Source organism: Chiloscyllium punctatum, chromosome 8 (genome assembly GCF_047496795.1).
Source record: "Chiloscyllium punctatum isolate Juve2018m chromosome 8, sChiPun1.3, whole genome shotgun sequence".
Taxonomy (NCBI): Eukaryota; Metazoa; Chordata; class Chondrichthyes; order Orectolobiformes; family Hemiscylliidae; genus Chiloscyllium; species Chiloscyllium punctatum.
The window spans coordinates 106,480,086-106,499,544 of NC_092746.1; the positions used below are offsets into that span (position 1 = coordinate 106,480,086).

A 19,459-nucleotide genomic window follows, 5' to 3' on the forward strand; every position below is an offset into this window, starting at 1 on the left:
CATGCTCAAAGGGCCAGCTGGCCTACTTCTGCTCTGTATTCTATGTTTCCACATGGATATCAAATTGGTTGAATGACAGGGAACAGTGCTGTTAAATTGTGGCTTTTCCACACTAAACAAAGGTTTATAGTGAAGTTTCTGATAACATATGGAAAGCTTAGACCTTGGCACACCGGGCACAATATCAACATTTCTGGACCATACAAAACTTGGAATGATTGTGAAAAAAAAAGTGCAGTACTTCAAAGGGGGAACAAGTTGGAACAGCAAATCAAAGTTGGTGCAGACAAACGTGGAGCAATTTATCTTGGTTGAAGAAACACAAAGATACAGTATTACAATGAAGGATACAATTCTAAAAGGGTTACAAGAGCAGATTGTGCGCATCAACACAAATGATGGATACTGGCACAAATTGGGAGAGCTCATCAGGAACATGGAATCTTTGACTTCAAATAGGAGGAGAGTACAAAAGCAAGTTATGCTTCAGTTGCAGCTGGAGTATTCTGTCCAGTCCGAGGCACCGCACTTTACCAAGGTTGTGAAGGCAACAAAGAGGGAATACAGAAAAATTTCAAATGATTGGACCAATGGTTGAGGAACTTTAGTTAAGTGGGTACATTGGAGAAATTGGGACAGTTTCCATTTAGAAGAGAAAGTTCAGAACTATTCAAATTCATGAGTGTTCTAGACAAAGCAGATGTGGAGAAATGGCTCCCATTGGTGGATGGATTGAGAATTGCATAGTTTTTTTTAAACCTCCATGTTGCTAAAGAGTCACTCAGAATTAAAATCAGAATTTAACATTACTTTGTCATTACTTGGAGTTCTTCCTGCTGGTTCATAATTTTTACCTTAAAAGCCTCTTCACTCTAACTTCCCAAGTAAACCATGCTACAGTCTCTCAAGTTCTGTTTCTTGTTGAAAATTTAAAATATTTCAAACTACCTATTTACTACTGGACATCCAGTCTTATAACCCATCTAATCTTAAGAAATAACCACTCATGTGCCATAACTGCTCGTCAGCATGAGTGGTAACAGTAAACAATGCTCTGTTTAAAGATGTTCAACGACGCAGATTGCTGGAAATGCGATATATATTCTTACCCTGTGATCATTTTTGTTGTTACAGAGGTGATCAAATTCCAAAGATGTCGCATGAATCTTGCGTTGAAAGCCAAACTATACAAAAGTCTGGAAGCAACCATAAAAAATTTAAGAAACAAGCACAGATTAAAACAATGTGATTCCTAAATTCCACAAGTTAAAAACATTTGTCCAGTGCACAAGCAAACACCTTCACTACACTTGACAGCTTACAGCAGCAAATCATTGTTCTCTCAACAAAAGAAGCGAAATACAATATTCAAAAGCGTAACTTGCAAAATATCAAATGGAAAGGGCCAAGTAAAATGACGACAAGTACTTGTTTCAAACAAATTTAAAATTTGGAACATAAGGGGTATGAAAAGCACAAGTTTTAATAATTCAACATCCATAAAGCTCTTTTGGATGTTTGAGGACACTAATGGCATTTTTAAAACCCTCCACTTTCTTGACTAGCAAAATAAAATACTTCAAAGACTTAATTTTCCAAATGCACCATTTGCAATTGGTTACGGACTTTGAACTAAATCATGCATTTCAAACAATAAATTCTAGCATTTAACAAAAAGAACACAAAGAACTGCAGGTGCTGGAATTTGAAACAAAAACAAATTGCTGGCGAAACTCAGGTGTGTCAGCATCTGTAGAGAGAAAGCAGAGTTAAAATTTCAAGGTCAGTCCTGAACAAAGGTCACTGGACAAACTCTGCTTGCTCTCCATAGAGGCTACCAGCCCTGCTGACTTGCTCCAATTATACCCATTTTTGTTTCAACTTTTAGCATTTCCTCAATCTCCCTCTGTTTTGATCAGTAAATGACAAAACACTTTGCTGTTCAAGGTCTTGGAAAATTCAACAGTAATATTTTGTTTTAACAGTTACATTTTTCAAATCTTCCTTCCCCTGTCAAAGTGCAAAGAAACATAAATGGCTTTGTAGCATTTGAAAGAATTCATTGGGCGAAGGGAAAGAAAAGATCAAGGTTTCAATTACTTCGATAGAAACACGTGATGAAGGTTCATGATACTTTATTTGGAAACTCAGGTTCTAAAGAGGACAGAACTATGTATAGTTTTATGTTTAATTTGTTTCTATATTGAGAGTCAGGAAGGGAAGAGGAGTTTTAGTTTCATTTTAGATTAGTTTGGTGATTAGCAATGGGCTGTTTGGAAATTTATTTACGTGCACTTAAATGGGGCACAAGCTCCAACGCATATTCCCAGCACTTTCAGGTAATCTATTCAGACAGTGAAGGGGACAAGGATTAGTTGGCCCCATTCCTGCAGAACACAATTTTGTTCTTGCCTCTATTTTCCTTGGTTGTCCAGACCAATTTGAACAAGTTGCAGATGCTCATGAGTCTGTGAGCTAACAGCAATCAGAGCAGAAAACGACAAAGTATAGGCACAAAAAGGTTTTGACTTATAAGCATTCACTATTTGGGATAGTCACTCCTCTTAAGCTTGTGCTGAGGTTCCACCTTCCCCTAGTACTTCTAAGGATGGACCTTGGTACATTGCCACAGTACACTACAAACAGTTAGGTCTTGCTGTATTATCTGACCTACATGCAAAGGTCTGCATTGAGAAAACAACTTCCACCATAAGAGATCAATACCTAATGCCCTCTTAGTTTTGTGGGAAAAGGACAGCACTGATTTGGTTATGTTCAGGGATGTATTACAGCTGGAAAAATGCAGTGGGGAATGCTACTGTCTAAAACCTTTCAACCACTGTTTACCGAGAGGCTGGAAATTTCTAGAACATTTCAGGCCATATGCTTATTATTAAGCATACCTGGTATATGCCACATGCATTGCAATTAGACTGAGGCATCCAAGAATGCAACATGTTCAATGAAGCGAAATGGTATTTATTGCAATTTTCATTAAAAATCCTACCTGTTACAGCCTTAAAACATAACATGCACACCAAACAGAATTTCCTTTCCTTCTATGTTGACTTCTCGATGCTTTTTGTAAAAGGGATGGTTAAGACTGAGCTAACAACAGATTGGAACACTTTCCTGAGGAAAATTAGGTAAAATGGCCTGTATTTTATTTTTTTGCTTAAAAAAAGCAGTATTACATTGCAGTCTTGCTCATAAGGCAATTTAGGATTGATTTAGGCTCTCAGCATGACACACCTACACTTTCTGGAAGTGAAATATATTCACTTATAGAGCTCTGCTCTTCATTAACAAAATGACCATGTATACGCTGTTTCAACCCAATAAAATAGGTGACACCCTATCCCTGAATCATTGCTCAAGACAATGCCTTGACTGATCAATCAACCTAGCACATGGCAACACCACCACGACAGTCCAATCAATTAGCACTTTCCTTTTACAGGACAACCTCGATAATCTGAACATTATTCATATTTCAGATTATCCGAATAAGATCTCAAGGTCCAATAAAAACACTACCCATTATCCGAACAATCTGTTATCTGAACTCAGTTATCCGAACAAAATACTCCCCACTCGTCTCGTTCTGAGAATCAAGGCTGTTCTGTATAAGTATAAACGCTGCTTTTCATTAAGATTGGTATTGTGAATTGTTGTGAGGAGTGCAAGCCAAAACACTGACAAAATACCATTTTTCCCAGAAACTCCGCTGTGCCACTCAGCTTCTACGACTCAAACACTACATGTTACTTTTGTGAACTTCCAATTACAGAATTCACTTTTATAAATCAGAGCCAGAGCTTACACCACTGCAGCTCTCTTTTGAAGCTCAAGTTTAAAAATCTTAACACCTGGATATGGTCCAATAGGTTTATTTGAAAGTACAAGCTTGCAGACCACAGGTCTTTCGTCAGGTAACTAGTGGGACAGTATCATAGGACACAATTTATAAGATCAAAGTTTTGAACAAACCTAGATTGTTGTTAAGTCTTTAATCACTTAAAGATGCAGATTTCAATTAATACATAAATTCCAGAACTTCTTTCAAGTCACAGTCCTGAGACGACAAGGTTTCGCCAGTATTAAAAAAAGTGACATCTCAGCTCAGACGGTGCATTAAAAGGTGTGAGGTTGGAGTCGGTCTGTATCCCAACTTTCAGTCGGACTGGTTCTAATTCCAAAGTAGAAATTTATCAAATGTCACATGGGCTGACTGCCTACAGATTGTGTTTTTTGAACAATAGAATGTACCTGCAAATACAAATTCACCCCATAGACACACGTGAGTGTGTCGTGGAGCAAGAAACAGAAAGTGAGTCAGAGAGTCCAAGTATGTGCGAGAGAAGGAGAGAGAGAGAGAGAGAAAGAGAGAGAGTGGGAGAGTGCGTCTAACAGGATGTCATGCTTGATAGTGCGAGTGCGCAAGTGTGACGGAGTATATGTCTGTGACAGGTTATGCTCAAGAATGTGCGCGCATGTATTAGATTAGATTACTTCCAGTGTGGAAACAGGCCCTTCGGCCCAACAAGTCCACACTGCCCCGCCGAAGCGCAACCCACCCGTACCCCTACATCTACCCCTTACCTAACACTACGGGCAATTTAGCATGGCCAATTCACCTGACCTGCACATCTTTGGAGTGTGGGTGGAAACCGGAGCACCCGGAGGAAACCCACGCAGACACGGGGAGAACGTGCAAACTCCACACAGTCAGTCGCCTGAGGCGGGAATTGAACCCGGGTCTCTGGCGCTGTGAGGCAGCAGTGCTAACCACTGTGCCACCGTGCCGCCCACAAATGACAAGAGAGACCGCATGTGTATCAAAGAAGGTCTGTATGAATGTGAGAACATGTGTATTTGTGTTTGTGTGACTGAGTGAGTGGAAAATGTAGTGGGGTCACTTGTAATGTGACATGAACCCAAGATCCCAGTTGAGGCTATCCTCATGGGAAACCTGGCTATCAACCTCTGCTCAGCAACTCTGCATTGTTGCATGCCCCGAAGTCAGAGTAACGATAGTATCCATGTCAACACACTAACACATCTTGCAGTGGTTGCCATGACGGGATTGTATGGTGTTGTGGCCGATGTTGTCCTGAAGGCTGGGCAGTTTGCTGCAAATAATGTTAAGGTTTGGCAGTTGTTTAAAGGTGAGAATTGGAGGTTCAGGGAACATTTTGGTGAGGTGATCATTCTTATCGATAATGTGTTACAGGCTGCGAAGAGCATGGCATAGCTTCTCCACTCCTGGAAAGTACGAGATAGGATAGTGAAGGCAACATATGGTATGCTTTCCTTTATTGGTCAGAGCATTGGGAACAGGGTCATATTGCTACTGTACAGGACATTGGTTAGGCCACTGTTGGAATAATGCATGCAATTCTGGTCTCCTTCCTATCAGAAAGATGTTGTGAAACTTGAAAGGGTTCAGAAAAGATCTGCAAGGATGTTGCCAGGGTTGGAGGATTTATGGGGAATAGGCTAGGACTGTTTTTCCTGGAGCATTGGAGGCGGAAGGGTGACCTTATGGAGGTTTGTAAAATCAAGAGGTGTATGGATAGGATAAATAGACAAAGTCTTTTCCCTGAGGTCAGGGAGTCCAGAACTAGAGGGCATAGGTTTAGAATGAGAAAGGAAAGATATAAAAGGGACCAACGAGGCAACTTTTTCATGCAGAGGGCAGTACATGTATGGAATGAGCTGCCAGAGGAAGTGGTGGAGGCTAGCACAATTGCAACATTTGAAAGGCATCTGGACAGGTATATGAATAGGAAGGGTTTGGAGGGATATGGTGCTGACAGGTGGGACTAGATTGTTTCCGTGCTTTACATCTCTATGACTCTGAGACGACAAAGGGTACCAGATCATTGTTTGCAGCAAACTGCCCAGCCTTCAGGACATCAACCACAATACCACACACAACCCTGTCATGGCAACCATTGCAAGATGTGCCAGAGTGTCAACATGGATACTACCATTACATGGGGGGACACCACACACTATGTGCATGACAGATACTCATGTGACTCAGCCAACATCGTCTATTTCACATGCTGCAGGCAAAGATGTCCCCAGGCATGATATATTGGTGAAACCAAGCTAACACTACAACAACAGATGAATGGACACAGCGTAACAATCACCTGACAGGGGTGTTCCCTCCCAGTTGGGGAACACTTCAGCAGTCAGGGACATTCAGCCTCAGATCTTCGGGTGACCATCCTCCAAGATGGATTTCGGGACAGGCAGCAATGCAGAGTCACCGAGCAGTGGTTGACAACCAAGTGTGGTACTCATGAGGCAGCCTCAATTGGGATCTTGGATACATGCTACACTGTAAATGACTCCATTATACTTTACATACACACACACCCACTCTCAGGCAAATACTCAGTCATACTCATGCGCACACTACCAAGAATACAGAGACTCGCTCTCAACGCCCCCCTCAAACACATATATACACGTTTCCTTCTCTCACATGCACACATATCTAAAGTCTTTGAGGTGAATTTGCATTTGTGGATACATTCTATTTTTACACACACACACACACACACACACACACACACACACACACACAATCTGTAGGTATTGTCAGTCAATGCGATATTTTATAAATGCACACTTTGGAAATAGAACCAGTATGACTCAAGGCTGGGATACAGACAGATTCCAACCTCTCACTTTTAATTCATTATCTGAGCTGAGATGCCAATTTTTTTTGTACTGATAAAATCTTAAGTTATCTGCTGTGACTTGAAAAGAAATGCTGGGATTCACATATTAATCAATCAAAACTGCATTTCCACTCTAACTGATTAAAGGCTTAACAGCAATCTAGGTTTGTTCAATACATTGCATCAATTGTATGACATTTTGATCTTTTACTATCAATTCTGTATCCTATGATCCTGCCCCACTAGTTACCTAACGAAAGAGCAGCGCTCCAAAATATTGTACTTTCATTATTGGACTATAACCTGGTGTTGTGTGATTTTTAAACTGTGTCCACCCCAGTCCAACACCAGCATCTCCACATAATGTGCATTTCAAATTGTAAGCGCTGTGGATTTGTAAAAAACTTCAGTTCCTCACGCTTGCCCAATATTTTTCTCTGCACTTTTTAATTACCTAAATTTGCCCATTTTCATCTCTGTACCTAGTAGCTAATGTATGTTTTCTACTGTCCCAACAGAAAATATTTTTTCAACATCTGCCAACTCACCATGACAATTCATTTGTCATTGCTTTTAAGGGACAAATGTCTGTTTTACAACCACCTTCCTTCATATACACCGAAAAATGGCTTTTAAATTCCTGGTCGGTTTACACGTGCTATTATTTTCCCTCTTAACAACTTATTGGTGAACCTCTGACTTCTAAAACACTGCAAATGCCCAGTCTTCTTATTAATCTTCGCAACATTACAAGCCTCTTCTTTGAAACTTTAGTCTCCTTTGCAAGACGTAGATGGCTATTTCTCACTAAATGTTTGTTTTTCAATGAAACGCATTTGGTTGAACCATTTCGATTCTTTAAAAATTTCCCACTGTTTACATAACTTCATACCTTTTAATCGATTTATTCACAGCAACTGAGCCTAACACATACCTCTGCACTTGATTTTAAGATCTGTTTGGGATTCAAGCATGTCGTTTTGACACGACTGACAACACGACGGTTTTAAGAGGTACATTCTCTCACAGAGTTTAGACTGGAGAATTGCATGCAAGAACATATTTTACAGAATTTGCTTTTGCCAATTATTCTGTTCAGTTTTTCAGTAGACTTACGTTTTTCCAATTCTTCTTTCTTTTGTTTGTATTTTAACTGTAGTGTAGGAATTTGCTTCAAGCCTGGTAGTTTTATCAACCGAATTGCATCTGGAACACAAGGCCTTATACTCGCCTTTAAAAGTAAGCAAATGCTGTGGTCCAGACTATCATCTTCATCTATTTTTGAGTTAATTTAGTCTGGTCCATAACAGTGACCTAAAATATAATTGTTATGATCACTACTTCCTGGAGATTATTTTCCAATAAAATAATTTATTAACCTTGTGTCATTGCACAATACTAAATCTAAAAGAGCTTCATTTCTAGTTGGTTCCACAACATATTGTTTTAGGCAACTGTCACAAAAGCATTCCACAACTTAGTTCTCAGGTTGCATTTGCGAATTTCATTTTCCCCAGTCTGTATGAGGTTTAAAATTTCTCCACAATTTATAATACCCCAGTTTGTAGCTCCAATAGTTTCTTGCTACTGCACTGAATGACAAAATAACGACTAAGTTGCCCTATGAACAACTCCCACCAACCTTTTCTGTCCCTTGCCATTCCTCATCTCTACCCATACTGGTTCTACCTCCTGATTTTTAGAGCCAAGATGCCTTTTCACTAATGTCTTTATATATCATTGCTTATCAACTGTCCTTCATTTTCCATTGTTGCTGTCTTTTCAAAATGTTGTACACTCAGAATATTTACTTCTGAACTAGGTCACTTGTAACCTTGGTCACTTTAGGGGAGGCAGTAGTACAGCAGTAGTCTCACGGGACTTGTAAGTCAAAACTCCATGTTGTCATGCTCTGGGGATTTACGTTTGAATCCCATCACAGCAGATGGCAAAATTTGAATTCAGCAAAGGCCTGGAATTAAAAACTAGCAAAATGGTTATGATGTAACCACTGCTGATTGTTATTAAAAACCCACCTGGTTCAGTAACGTCCTTTAGGGAACAATATTTGCTGGGCTTTCCTGATTTGGTTTACATGCAACTCCAGATCCACAGCAACTCAGCTGATACTTAACTGCCTGCTGAAATAGACTAACACCACACAGTTCTGGACAATTAGTGATGGGCAATAAATTCTGGCCTAGCCTGCAACATGCATAGTCCATGAGTAAAAAAAAAGTTCTTTCATGGTGATTACATCTAATATTTGTATCTATTTGTGTCACTAGTTCATCTAACATATTTTAGGTGCTCCACACATTCAAATAAAGTGACTTGAATTATTTTTCCACTGTTATTCTCGATGAGACCTTACTTTCTGATGCACTATTAGTGATCAACTTTGTCTCTTCCTGTCCCACTCAGTTTATTGTCACTTATACTGATGTATTTTTCTTAACCACAAATAAAAAAATTGTCATCTGTTGATCAGGAAATTTTACTACGAAAGCCATATTTAAATCATTTTTAGTAATGGATCTGAATTCCACATGCCCCCTTTGCACTGAATGCACTATAAACATAATTTTGTACTTAGTACAACCTAAGCACAGAGGCAATGGAAAGGTATAGTTCTAATACTGCCAAGTAACATATTAAAAACATTGATCACGAAAGCTTAAAATGCTATTTGCACAGCTAGTTATGATGTGGCTAGCATGCAGCTCTTGTGAAGAGACCTCATGTTTTCTCACTGATTACAGACCTGCCACCAACACCACTCCGCACTCAATTATTGCTGCACAAAAGGACAAGTCAACAACATAAAATATTCAGGATTAGTTTACAATCATTATGCACATGTCCAAACTTCTAAGTAAAAGTAATCTCCCCATTTCACAGTTTTCTCTAAGTTCAGCAAATGACCAAATTTCTCTCCCCCCCCCACCAAAACTTACACAAATTAAAAACTAAATTAAAAATACACAACACACCCAAACACCAAAATAAAGCAAAGCAAAGCAATAAGATGTAGGTTAAATTCCATCCATACTCTATTATGTTGCTAATACTACAGAGAGAAAGCAATTATTTGGACTACTTGCAACTCTCAGCAGCCATTACATGCCATATTTTAAGAGTCAAAGACAAAAAATGATGGAAATATTCAATATGTCAGGCATGTCCTACCAAGGGCAAAACAGAGTTACATTTTTTAATTTTTTTAAAATCAGACCAGAAGTTAGAAACAATGGTTTACAGCTTTTTAAACAATTCAAATTTTTCCACCATGATTTGACTCTATTGTTGGATCATTATGGCTTCCTTCTCTTCCATTATGCACAAGTATCATTGTTTCAATTTAACAAGAATCAGCATTCCAGAATTTACCTGTGTTCTCTTAAAAACCTCTCCTTTGTTTGTTTTGAATTGACAATTTCACTTGGCTTCAAGCTCTGAAGTATTGAACTTAACATATTAACTCAATTCTTCTCTATTTAGTAACTCACAGACTGTTTATTTCCAATACTTGCTATTTTTATTTCAGAGGGGCTTTGGACTACACTCTGGAAATCAACCCCTGCCTATTGACTCACTTCATATTGAGTTCCTCGTGATTGCCAAGAGGGAGGACATGTGCCTTAAAGAACAAAGAAAACTAAGTGATACAGGTGTTGGATGCTAATCAAGGAAATTGCTAATTTAACCAGAGGGTCTCTTGAAATGCACAAATTTATTTATCGGGCCGACAATATAATTAAACATCAAGTGCTTTGAGAAGTACTTTAAAGAAAGCAGGACACCAAATCACATGAGGTGATAGTAGTAGAAAACCAAATTGTTTTGATACAAATACTTACATTCTTACATGACCAAAATCAATACTAAAAAGCTGACAGACCTAAAACTTCTTACGTAAAATAACATTTTGATACATTAAAAAAAAGACAAAGGTCTATATACCTGAAAAATTTAGTGACTCACAGCCAATTAATTGAAGACTATAAATAAACTTGTAATGAACGATTTTGGACCATTCCACTGTGCTGATTCTCTGTAAAATTGCTGATTTAGAGCTAGGCAATCCACAGGAAATGGCAGCTGTGCTCATACAATTATAGCCATGGTCTTGCTTTCTTCACTTCAGTAAACATCTTTACAAACAGTTCACTAGTAAACACAACCAGTGTGATGATGCATTTAAAATCAGTAGTTATTACCCAGAGAGGCAGGTTATTTGCAGCAATAAATGCATACATTCCAATTCAGCAGCAGCTATGTTCTTGAAACCTCACATCCTGTCCTGATGTAATTAGTCCACAAAAAGCTAATTATCTTAATCGAGCATTGACAGTTTCACTGACATCTTACTTCCTCTGGCAGCTATAAACACTCCTAAACTAAGACAGCAGCTAATAAGCTTTCAGTGCATTATTTACATTGCTGTTTTGCAATGAACACCATTAGGCACAACACAGGATCAGCAGAAGTATTTATCTCTTTTATTGCCAACATTTGCTCTTTGGAATCTTTTTACCCCTAAATCTGGGGGGGGTGGGGGGGTTCAAAAGTAGGCAGCCTATTAAGGTGAGAGCAGCAAGATTTCAGACAGACCCGAGGGACAACTTTTTCTTCACAGAGGATGGTTCACGTATGGAATGAACTATCAGAGGAGATGGTAGACGCAGGTACAGTTGCAACATTTAAAAGACATTTGGACAGTTACATGAAGAGGAAAGGTTTAAAGGAACATGAGCAAAACGCAATCAAGTGGAACGAGTTTAGTTTGGGAAACATGATCGGCATGGATGATTTGGACTCAAGGGTCTGTTTCTCAGCTGTATAACTATATTCTGAAGTTTCTCACTGCAAAAAGGGGCGGCATGGTGGCTTAGTGGTTAGCACCACCGCCCCTCAGCACCAGAGACCCAGTTCAAGTCCACCTCCCGGTAGCTGTCCACTCCCAGTGTCTGCGTGGATTTTCTCCAGCAGCTCCGGTTTCCTCTCTCAGTCCAAAGATGTGCAGGTTAGGTGAGTTGGTTGTGCTAAATTGCCCATAGTGCTCAGGGATGTGTAGGTTAGGTGCATTAGTCAGGGTAAATGTAGAGTAATAGGGTAGGGGAATAGGTCTGAGTGGTTTACTCTTCGGATGGTCGGTGTGGATTTGGTCGCTTGTGTCTAACGCTGTAGGGATTCCAAAATAGAAATCTGTATTTGATTAACTCGTGAAATATTGCTGCATGTCTCTCTAGGCTTCAGGATGGATTGAAAATGCTTCATATTTTAATACAAAATTACTTCATGAAAGAGTAATAAACAATAGACAATAGGTGCAGGAGTAGGCCATTCTGCCCTTCGAGCCTGCACCACCTAAACAGAAAAGATTACAATTGCAATACTGAATTTTTTTTGGATTCATTAAAATTATTAATTTAGCAATGTTCTGGAGTTACCAATTTTTTCAGGATCAGCATTTTTAATTTCTTTTAAGGCCTTATCTGCATCCTAACTTTGATTTCTGCCAGATCCACATCCCCCACAAGAATTCCCATACCTCTCAATTCTGGTTATTTCTCCTCCACCAGCAGTAAAAGCTGTTTCAGCTGTTATGTCACTGGCCTCTCAGATTCCTTTCTCTTGCATGACATCTCCAAATCCACATTCAAAAGACCCAAAACCACACTCCATCTCCAGAAGGTCCAATCCAACCAATTGCACACTAAGGGTACTCTCACTTTAAGCCAATTGATGGATAGTGTCATGATCATGGTTTAACACAGCACACTGTCAGCAATAACCTGCAACATTAATGCGAATTTTGGGTTCCACCAGAACCATTCTAACACTGAAAAGGAGTTGAATTCCAGACATGAAGCGAGACACACTACCCTCAAAACCAGTGCAGTATTTGACTCAATATGACATCAAGGAGTCTGAATAAAATCGAAGTCAATGTGAGTCAGGAAGCGCACACACAAAGGTCCTTGTTTTGGGTTGATTAAAGGTTAATCATTTCAACCCTTCATAGTCACTACATGAATTCTACACAGCAGTGTCCTTGGATTAGCCATCTTCAGTTATTCCATAACCTTTCCCTTTTTAGGAAAGTCATGCATGGGGCTTGTTACACGGTCTTCATTTCATGACCAGCTTTTCAGTTAACAGAGCAGTCCACACCCATTTACAACAAGACCTGAACAGGAATCACGCACAAACTGAAATAAAAAGTTCCATCTCTGCCTGATAATAGCTATGCCCAGCAAATGGGGCTAATCAAGAATTCAAAACCGAATGGTATTAGCATTGCTGAATCCAGTCATTAATATCCTGAGGATCGCCATTGACCAGAAACTGAATTAACCCAGCCAATTAATCAAGCCAACAAGGGCAAGGCCACATTGGATCTGGTATTGGGTAATAAACCTAGCCAGGTGTTGGATTTGGGGGTAGGTGAGTACTTTGTTGACAGTGACCACAATTCAGTTATGTTTATTTTAGCGACGGAAAGGGACTGGTACGTACTGTAGGGCAAGGGGTTATTGCTGGGGGAAAGGCAATTGTGATGCGATGATGCAAGATTTAGAATGCATACGATGTGGAAGGAAATTGCAAGGCATGGGCACAATTGAGGCGTGGAGCTTAATCAAGGAACAGCCACTGCACGTTAGACAGGGAGGAAGTGATCGAGCGAGGGGAGCCATGGCTTACTAAGGAAGTTGAATCTCTTGTCAAGAAGGAAACTTACGTTAGGATGAAACGTGAAGGGTCAGTTACAAGTTAGCCAGGAAAGACCTAAAGAGAGAGTTAAGAGGAGCCAAGGGAGGGGACATGAGAAGTTGTTGGCAGGGAGGATCGAGGAAAACCCTAAAGCATTCTATAGGTTTATCAGGAATAAAAGAATGACTAGAGAAAAATTAGGTCCAATCAAGGACAGTAGTAGGAAGTTTTGTGTGGAGTCAGAGGAGATAGGGGATGTGCTAAATGAATATTTTTCGTCACTATTCTTATGAGAAAAAGACAAGTGTTAGCAATTGTGGCAAGTGTGAAAATAGTTAAGGCCCCTGGGCCGGATGGAATTTATTCTAGGATTCTCTGGGAAGCCAGGGAGAAGATTGCCAAGGCTTTGGCTTTGATCTTAATGTCATCATTGTCCACAGGAATTGTGGAAGACTGGAGGATAGCAAATGTAGTTCCCTTGCTCAAGAAGGGGAGTAGAACCAACCCTGGCAATTGTAGACCTGTGAACCTTACTTCGGTTGTGGGTAAAGTGTTGGAAAAGGTTATAAGGGATAGGATTTATAATCATCTAGAGGATTCAGTTCATTAGGGAAAGTCAACATGGTTTTGTGAAGGATAAGTCATGCCTCACAAACTTTAAGAAAGCGACCAAACAGGTGGATGTGGGTAAAGCAGCTGATGTGGTGCATATGGATCACAGTAAGGCATTTGATAAGGTTTCCCACAGTAGGCTATTACACAAAATACAGAGGCATGGGATTAAGGGCGACTTAGTGGTTTGGATCAGAACTTGGCTAGCTGAAAGAAGACAAAGGGTGGTGGTTGGTGGGAAACGTTCATCTGGAATTCAATTACTAGTGGTGTACCGCAGGGATCTGTTTAGGAGCCAGTAAATGACTTGGATGAGGGTGTAGAAAGAGCAGGTTACAGAGGGACATACATGGGCTACAGAGCTGGGCTAAAAGGTCACAAACGGAGTTTAATGCGGTAAAAGTGTAAGGTGATTCAGTCTGACAGGAATAAAGAGTACTGGGCTACTGGTAAGATTCTTGGTAGTGGAGATGAGCAGAGATCTTAGTTTTAATGTATACAGATCCCTGAAAGTTGCCACCAGGTTGATAGGGTTGTTAAGAAGGCATACAGTGTGTAAGCTTTTATTGGGTTGAGAAATTGAGTTTCGGAGCCACGAGGTCATGCTGCAGCTGTACAAAACTCTGATGCCTCTTCCAGTTCTGGTCACCCATTTATAGGAAGGATATTATTAAGCTGAAGAGAGTTCAGAAGAGATTTACCAGGATGTTGGCAGGTATGGAAGGTTCAGGTTCTAAAGACAGACTGGGATTTCTTTTTCCACCGGACATACGGGTTGAGTATTGTGTACAGTTTGGTCATCGCATTAAAGGAAGGATGTGGAAACTTTGGAATGGGTGTAGAGGAGATTTACTTGGAGGTTGCCTGGTAAGGAGTGAAGGTCTTATAAGGAAAGGCTGAGGGACTTGAGGCTGTTTATGTTCGAGAAGAAGCTTGAGAGGTGAGTTGAGACATATAAAACAATCAGAGGATTAGATAGGGTGGACAGTGAGAGCCTTTTTCCTCGGATGGTGATGGTTAGCAAGAGGGTACATAGCTTTAAATTGAGGGGTGATAGATATAGGACAGATGTCAGAGGTAGTTTTGTTTACTCAGTAGTAGGGGCATGGAATGCACTGCCTGCAACAGTCATAGACTCACCAACTTTAAGGGCATTTAAATGGTCAATGGATAAACATATGGGCGGCACTGCTGCCTCACAGCACCAGAAACCCAGGTTCAATTTCTGCCTCAGGCAACTGTTTGTGTGGAGTTTGCACATTCTCCCAGTGTCTGCGTGGGTTTCCTTCTGGTGCTCCGGTTTCCTCCCACAGTCCAAAAATGTGCAGGTTAGGTGAATTGGCCATGCTAAATTGCCCGTAGTGTTAGGTGAAGGGGTAAATGTAGGGGAATGGGCTGGACGGGTTGCTCTTCGGAGGGTCGGTGTGGACTTGTTGGGCCAAAGGGCCTGTTTCCACACTGTAAATAATCTAATCTAACCTAATCTGGATGAAAAAGGAATCTTGTAGGATAGATAGGCTTCAGATTGGTTTCAGAAGTCAGTGCAACATCAAGGACTGAAGGGCCTGTACTGCACTGTAATGTTCTATATAAACAAAAGGGGCAACAAAAGCAGATGAAGGGACTGGAAATTCTTAACTAATTAACTCACGACATCCAAGCAACAAGGCACAAGTCAGCTGTGAGGTGAAATGCTTTCCATTGCCTGGTTGCAAACAGTTGTAACAACACTCATGAAGCTTAATACCATCCAGGTCAAAGCAATCCTCCGAAGTTGCATCGAAAATTTTCAGTCTGCACACAAGTAAAACAGAACGGTCCACAGAGGGAAGCAGGGGGAGGGAGCAAGAGCTCAAGCTCGAGAGTTTGGCAGAAAGAGCTAGAGGGGGAAAATGGAGGGTGGGAGTGAGGGCAAAGGAGAGAAAAAAAAACTTTGACCTGAATACTAAATTCTGCTTTTCTTTGAATTCAAAAATAAAATATTTTACAGTCACTTGAAGAACAGACATGCCCTCGACTTTATCATTTGACAGATAATGGAGTGTTTTTTTTCACTATTGTACTTGAAATCAAATTATATTCTCAAATCCCAGAGTGAAGCTTGAGCCCATAACAATCTGATTTGGACATGAATGCTACCAATTGAGTTAAGGCAATCTTACGGAGATAGCTAATCAAACTAAAAATTAATCAGACACACACACACACAAAATCAGATACAACATAGTGGAGCATTTTTGAGAATGCCAATTGAAGATACACCTGCTGCATTGTAGTCATGTTAGAAATCTTACATAACCAAAGCTGCACAGAACGTAGCTATGAAAAATACCAGATTGTCACTTGTAGGAATTCTGGAACTGCCTCAGCAGCAACCAAATGTTTTTTTTAAAACCATTTCTCCCAAGTATGGACAAGAATCTGCAGATGCATTTTTTAAAACTAACCCATTTGACATCTTGAAGACTCAACCCTGAATGACACTTTGTTGCATGAATCCTACAATTCATAGGAAATGAAGAGTAGGTGATTTTAAGAGTGTTTACTCTGCAATAGCAAAATAGTAGATTCAGTCGCTAACTAGTGATATTCAATATAGTGATGCTTACTCAAATTATGCAAGATGTTCACTTCCAACTCTGAAAATGGAGGTAATGGATTTTGGTGCAACACGCAAAAGGAAGGTCTTGGGTAGTAGTGTAGAACAGAAGGACGAAGGGGTGCAGGTACATAATTCTTTGAAGGCTGCATCACATATAGACAGGGTGGCAGAGTGATTTGACAAGGTGTTTGGCACACTTGCCTTCATTATTCAATTCTTCAAGTACAAAAGTTAGGACATCATGTTGAGGTTGTACAGGACATTGGAAAGGTCTCTTCTGGAATACTGCTTCCAGTTCTGGTCACCCATGTGTAGGAAGGATATTATTAAGCTGGAGAGAGTTCAGAAGAGATTTACCAGGATGTTGGCAGGTTTGGAAGGTTCAGGTTCTTAAAAAAGGCTGAAGAGACTGGGATTTGTTTTTCCACTGGACATAGAGGTTGAAAGGCGACCTGATAGAAGTTTATAAAATAATGAGATGTAGATATAGTTAATGGTAGTTATCTTTTCCCCCAACATAGGGGATTTCAAGACTGGGGGGATATTTGTAAGGTTCGAAGAGAGCAATTTAAAAATAAAGACAGGAGGGACAATTTTTTTTTAAGCAGAGGGTGGCTCATGTGAAATGAACTTCCTGAGAAAGTGGCAAATGTGGGTACAATTAGTGTTTAAAACATGGATTGGAAAGGTTTGGAGAAATATGGGCCAGGAATAGGCAAGTGGACCTAGTTTAGGTTGGGGACATGGTCGGCATGGACCGCTGGAACCAAAGGGTCTGTTTCCTTGCTGTGTGACTATCTGTCTCGACCATATATATGGTGAATGTATCAATTACTCAGGGCCAAAAGATCTGTGGAGGAAAATTTCCTCAGCCTATCAAGATCCTTGCATCAACTACATTCTTATGGATATAAGTTTGCTCACTGAGCTGGAAGGTTCATTTTCAGACATTTCGTCACCATACTAGGTAACACCTTCAGTGAGCTTCCTGCTTTCTATTTATATGTTTGGGTTTCCTTGGGTAGGTGATGCCATTTCCTGTGGTGGCTTCATTTCCTATTCTTTTTCTCAGGGGGTGGTAAATGGGGTCCAAGTACGTGTGTTTGTTGATAGGAGTTCTGGTTGGAATGCCATGCTTCTAGCAATTCTTGTGCGTGTTTCTGTTTGGCTCGTCTTAGGATGGATATGTTGTCCCAATCGAAGTGGTGTCCTTCCTTATCTGTATGTAAGATTACGAGTGAGAGGGGGTCATGTCATTTTGTGGCTAGTTGATGTTCATGTATCCTGGTCGTTACTTTTCTGCCACTTTGTCCAATGTAGTGCAGAGATAGCAAAGGTAATTAACATTATGAACTCAGGAAAGTTTGAGAGAATAATTTAAGTGATCCTGACTTAGATAAAAATGCTTTTTAAAATCTTTAACTTTTTCAGGACTCCAAGAATAGTGAGGGCTAGATTTCCAGTGCTCTACCCCAGTGAGAAATAAAATCTTTTGGAAGAAAGTGAGGACTGCAGGTGCTGGAAATCAGAGCTGAAAATGTGTTGCTGGAAAAGCGCAGCAGGTCAGGCAGCATCCAAGGAACAGGAGAATCAAAGTTTCGGGCATAAGCCCTTCTTCCTTCTTCGATGCTCCTGCTCCTTGGATGCTGCCTGACCTGCTGCGCTTTTCCAGCAACACATATTCAGCCCAGTGAGAAATAACATGATAAACAATTTGGAAATGCACATTCCAAAGTGGACAGAGCGAAGTATGGCTTCATTTTGATTTGATTTGACTTGATTTGATCAGATCAGATCAATAAGGAGAACAGTCAGTGAGAGAGAGAGACAGACTTTCAGTAAGACAATAACCAAATGACTTTATCTGGGCATTTGATTCAAAATAGGAATTTGATGCAAAGAGGGCATGGCACCAGGACTAGGGAATATGGGATGTGTACCAGTGGCGCAATTCACACCTGAACCATGCTGAGACAGGGGATTCTCACGAACATCAGGTCATCAAATCTGTACAATTCTTTAAGATGAAGACCTGTTCAGGATATTAGTATATTCAAGGCTGAGATAGACAGATTTTTAATTAATAAGGTTAGAGAGTTACGGGGATAAGGCAGGGAATTGGAAATTTCAACACATGTAAGACTGCTGTTGAGGGTAAAAAGGTTGGTTCCATTTCTAATACTTGTAATAATAATTTCAACTAGTCATTGAGTAGTGTAAATTAGTCTTTTCTGTATGTGATAAAGTTTGTTATTCTTTCATAAAAGTACACTGGCAGCCCTTTGTGAATAATTCAGTTATTGACTACCTCCACCATGGTAAGGAAATAGCAAAAATATGTCTCATAGGCCAGGTTTCACTCTGGCATTTGATTTGCCCAGTATGTTCATTAACTGAGATTGTAACAACATTAAAATAAACATTACAGCCCACAAAGTTCTTCCAGTTTTAAGCAGTATAACACATCAATATTTGGAAACGATGCTCAAAGTCAACAATTGCAATCCAATATTATACATAAACTGAAGATATTTTTCACATTTGGCAGAGTGATACTCTATTCAAGACAACAACACTTAGATTAAACTGACTTGTTGCCCAAATACTCATAGCCAATGGAGGAGGATGTTAGTACTTCCCTATCTCCACCATGCATATTGTAAGCACAGAAAACCTTCTGTCCACATAGCAGAAACCACCCTCATATGAACACAGTTATAGCAATGGAAGCAGTGTGCACACGGCAGCCTTGTGGACAACTAGTCAACGAGTAGATCCTTCCTGGTCAGCCATGCTTGATGCAGAATGGCATCCAATCAACTTCCAGTTA

General features: G+C 40.1%; 1 protein-coding gene across 2 annotated transcripts in view; it reads right to left on the reverse strand.

Moving 5' to 3' along the window:
- ube3c (ubiquitin protein ligase E3C) overlaps positions 1 to 19,459 on the reverse strand; it is a 167,314-nt gene that overhangs the window by 101,265 nt on the left and 46,590 nt on the right. For both annotated transcript variants that reach the window (XM_072576214.1, XM_072576212.1), the window contains exon 12: positions 1,110 to 1,196. In XM_072576214.1, the coding sequence (XP_072432315.1) occupies positions 1,110 to 1,196 (87 nt within the window). The remainder of the gene's footprint in view (positions 1 to 1,109; positions 1,197 to 19,459) is intronic.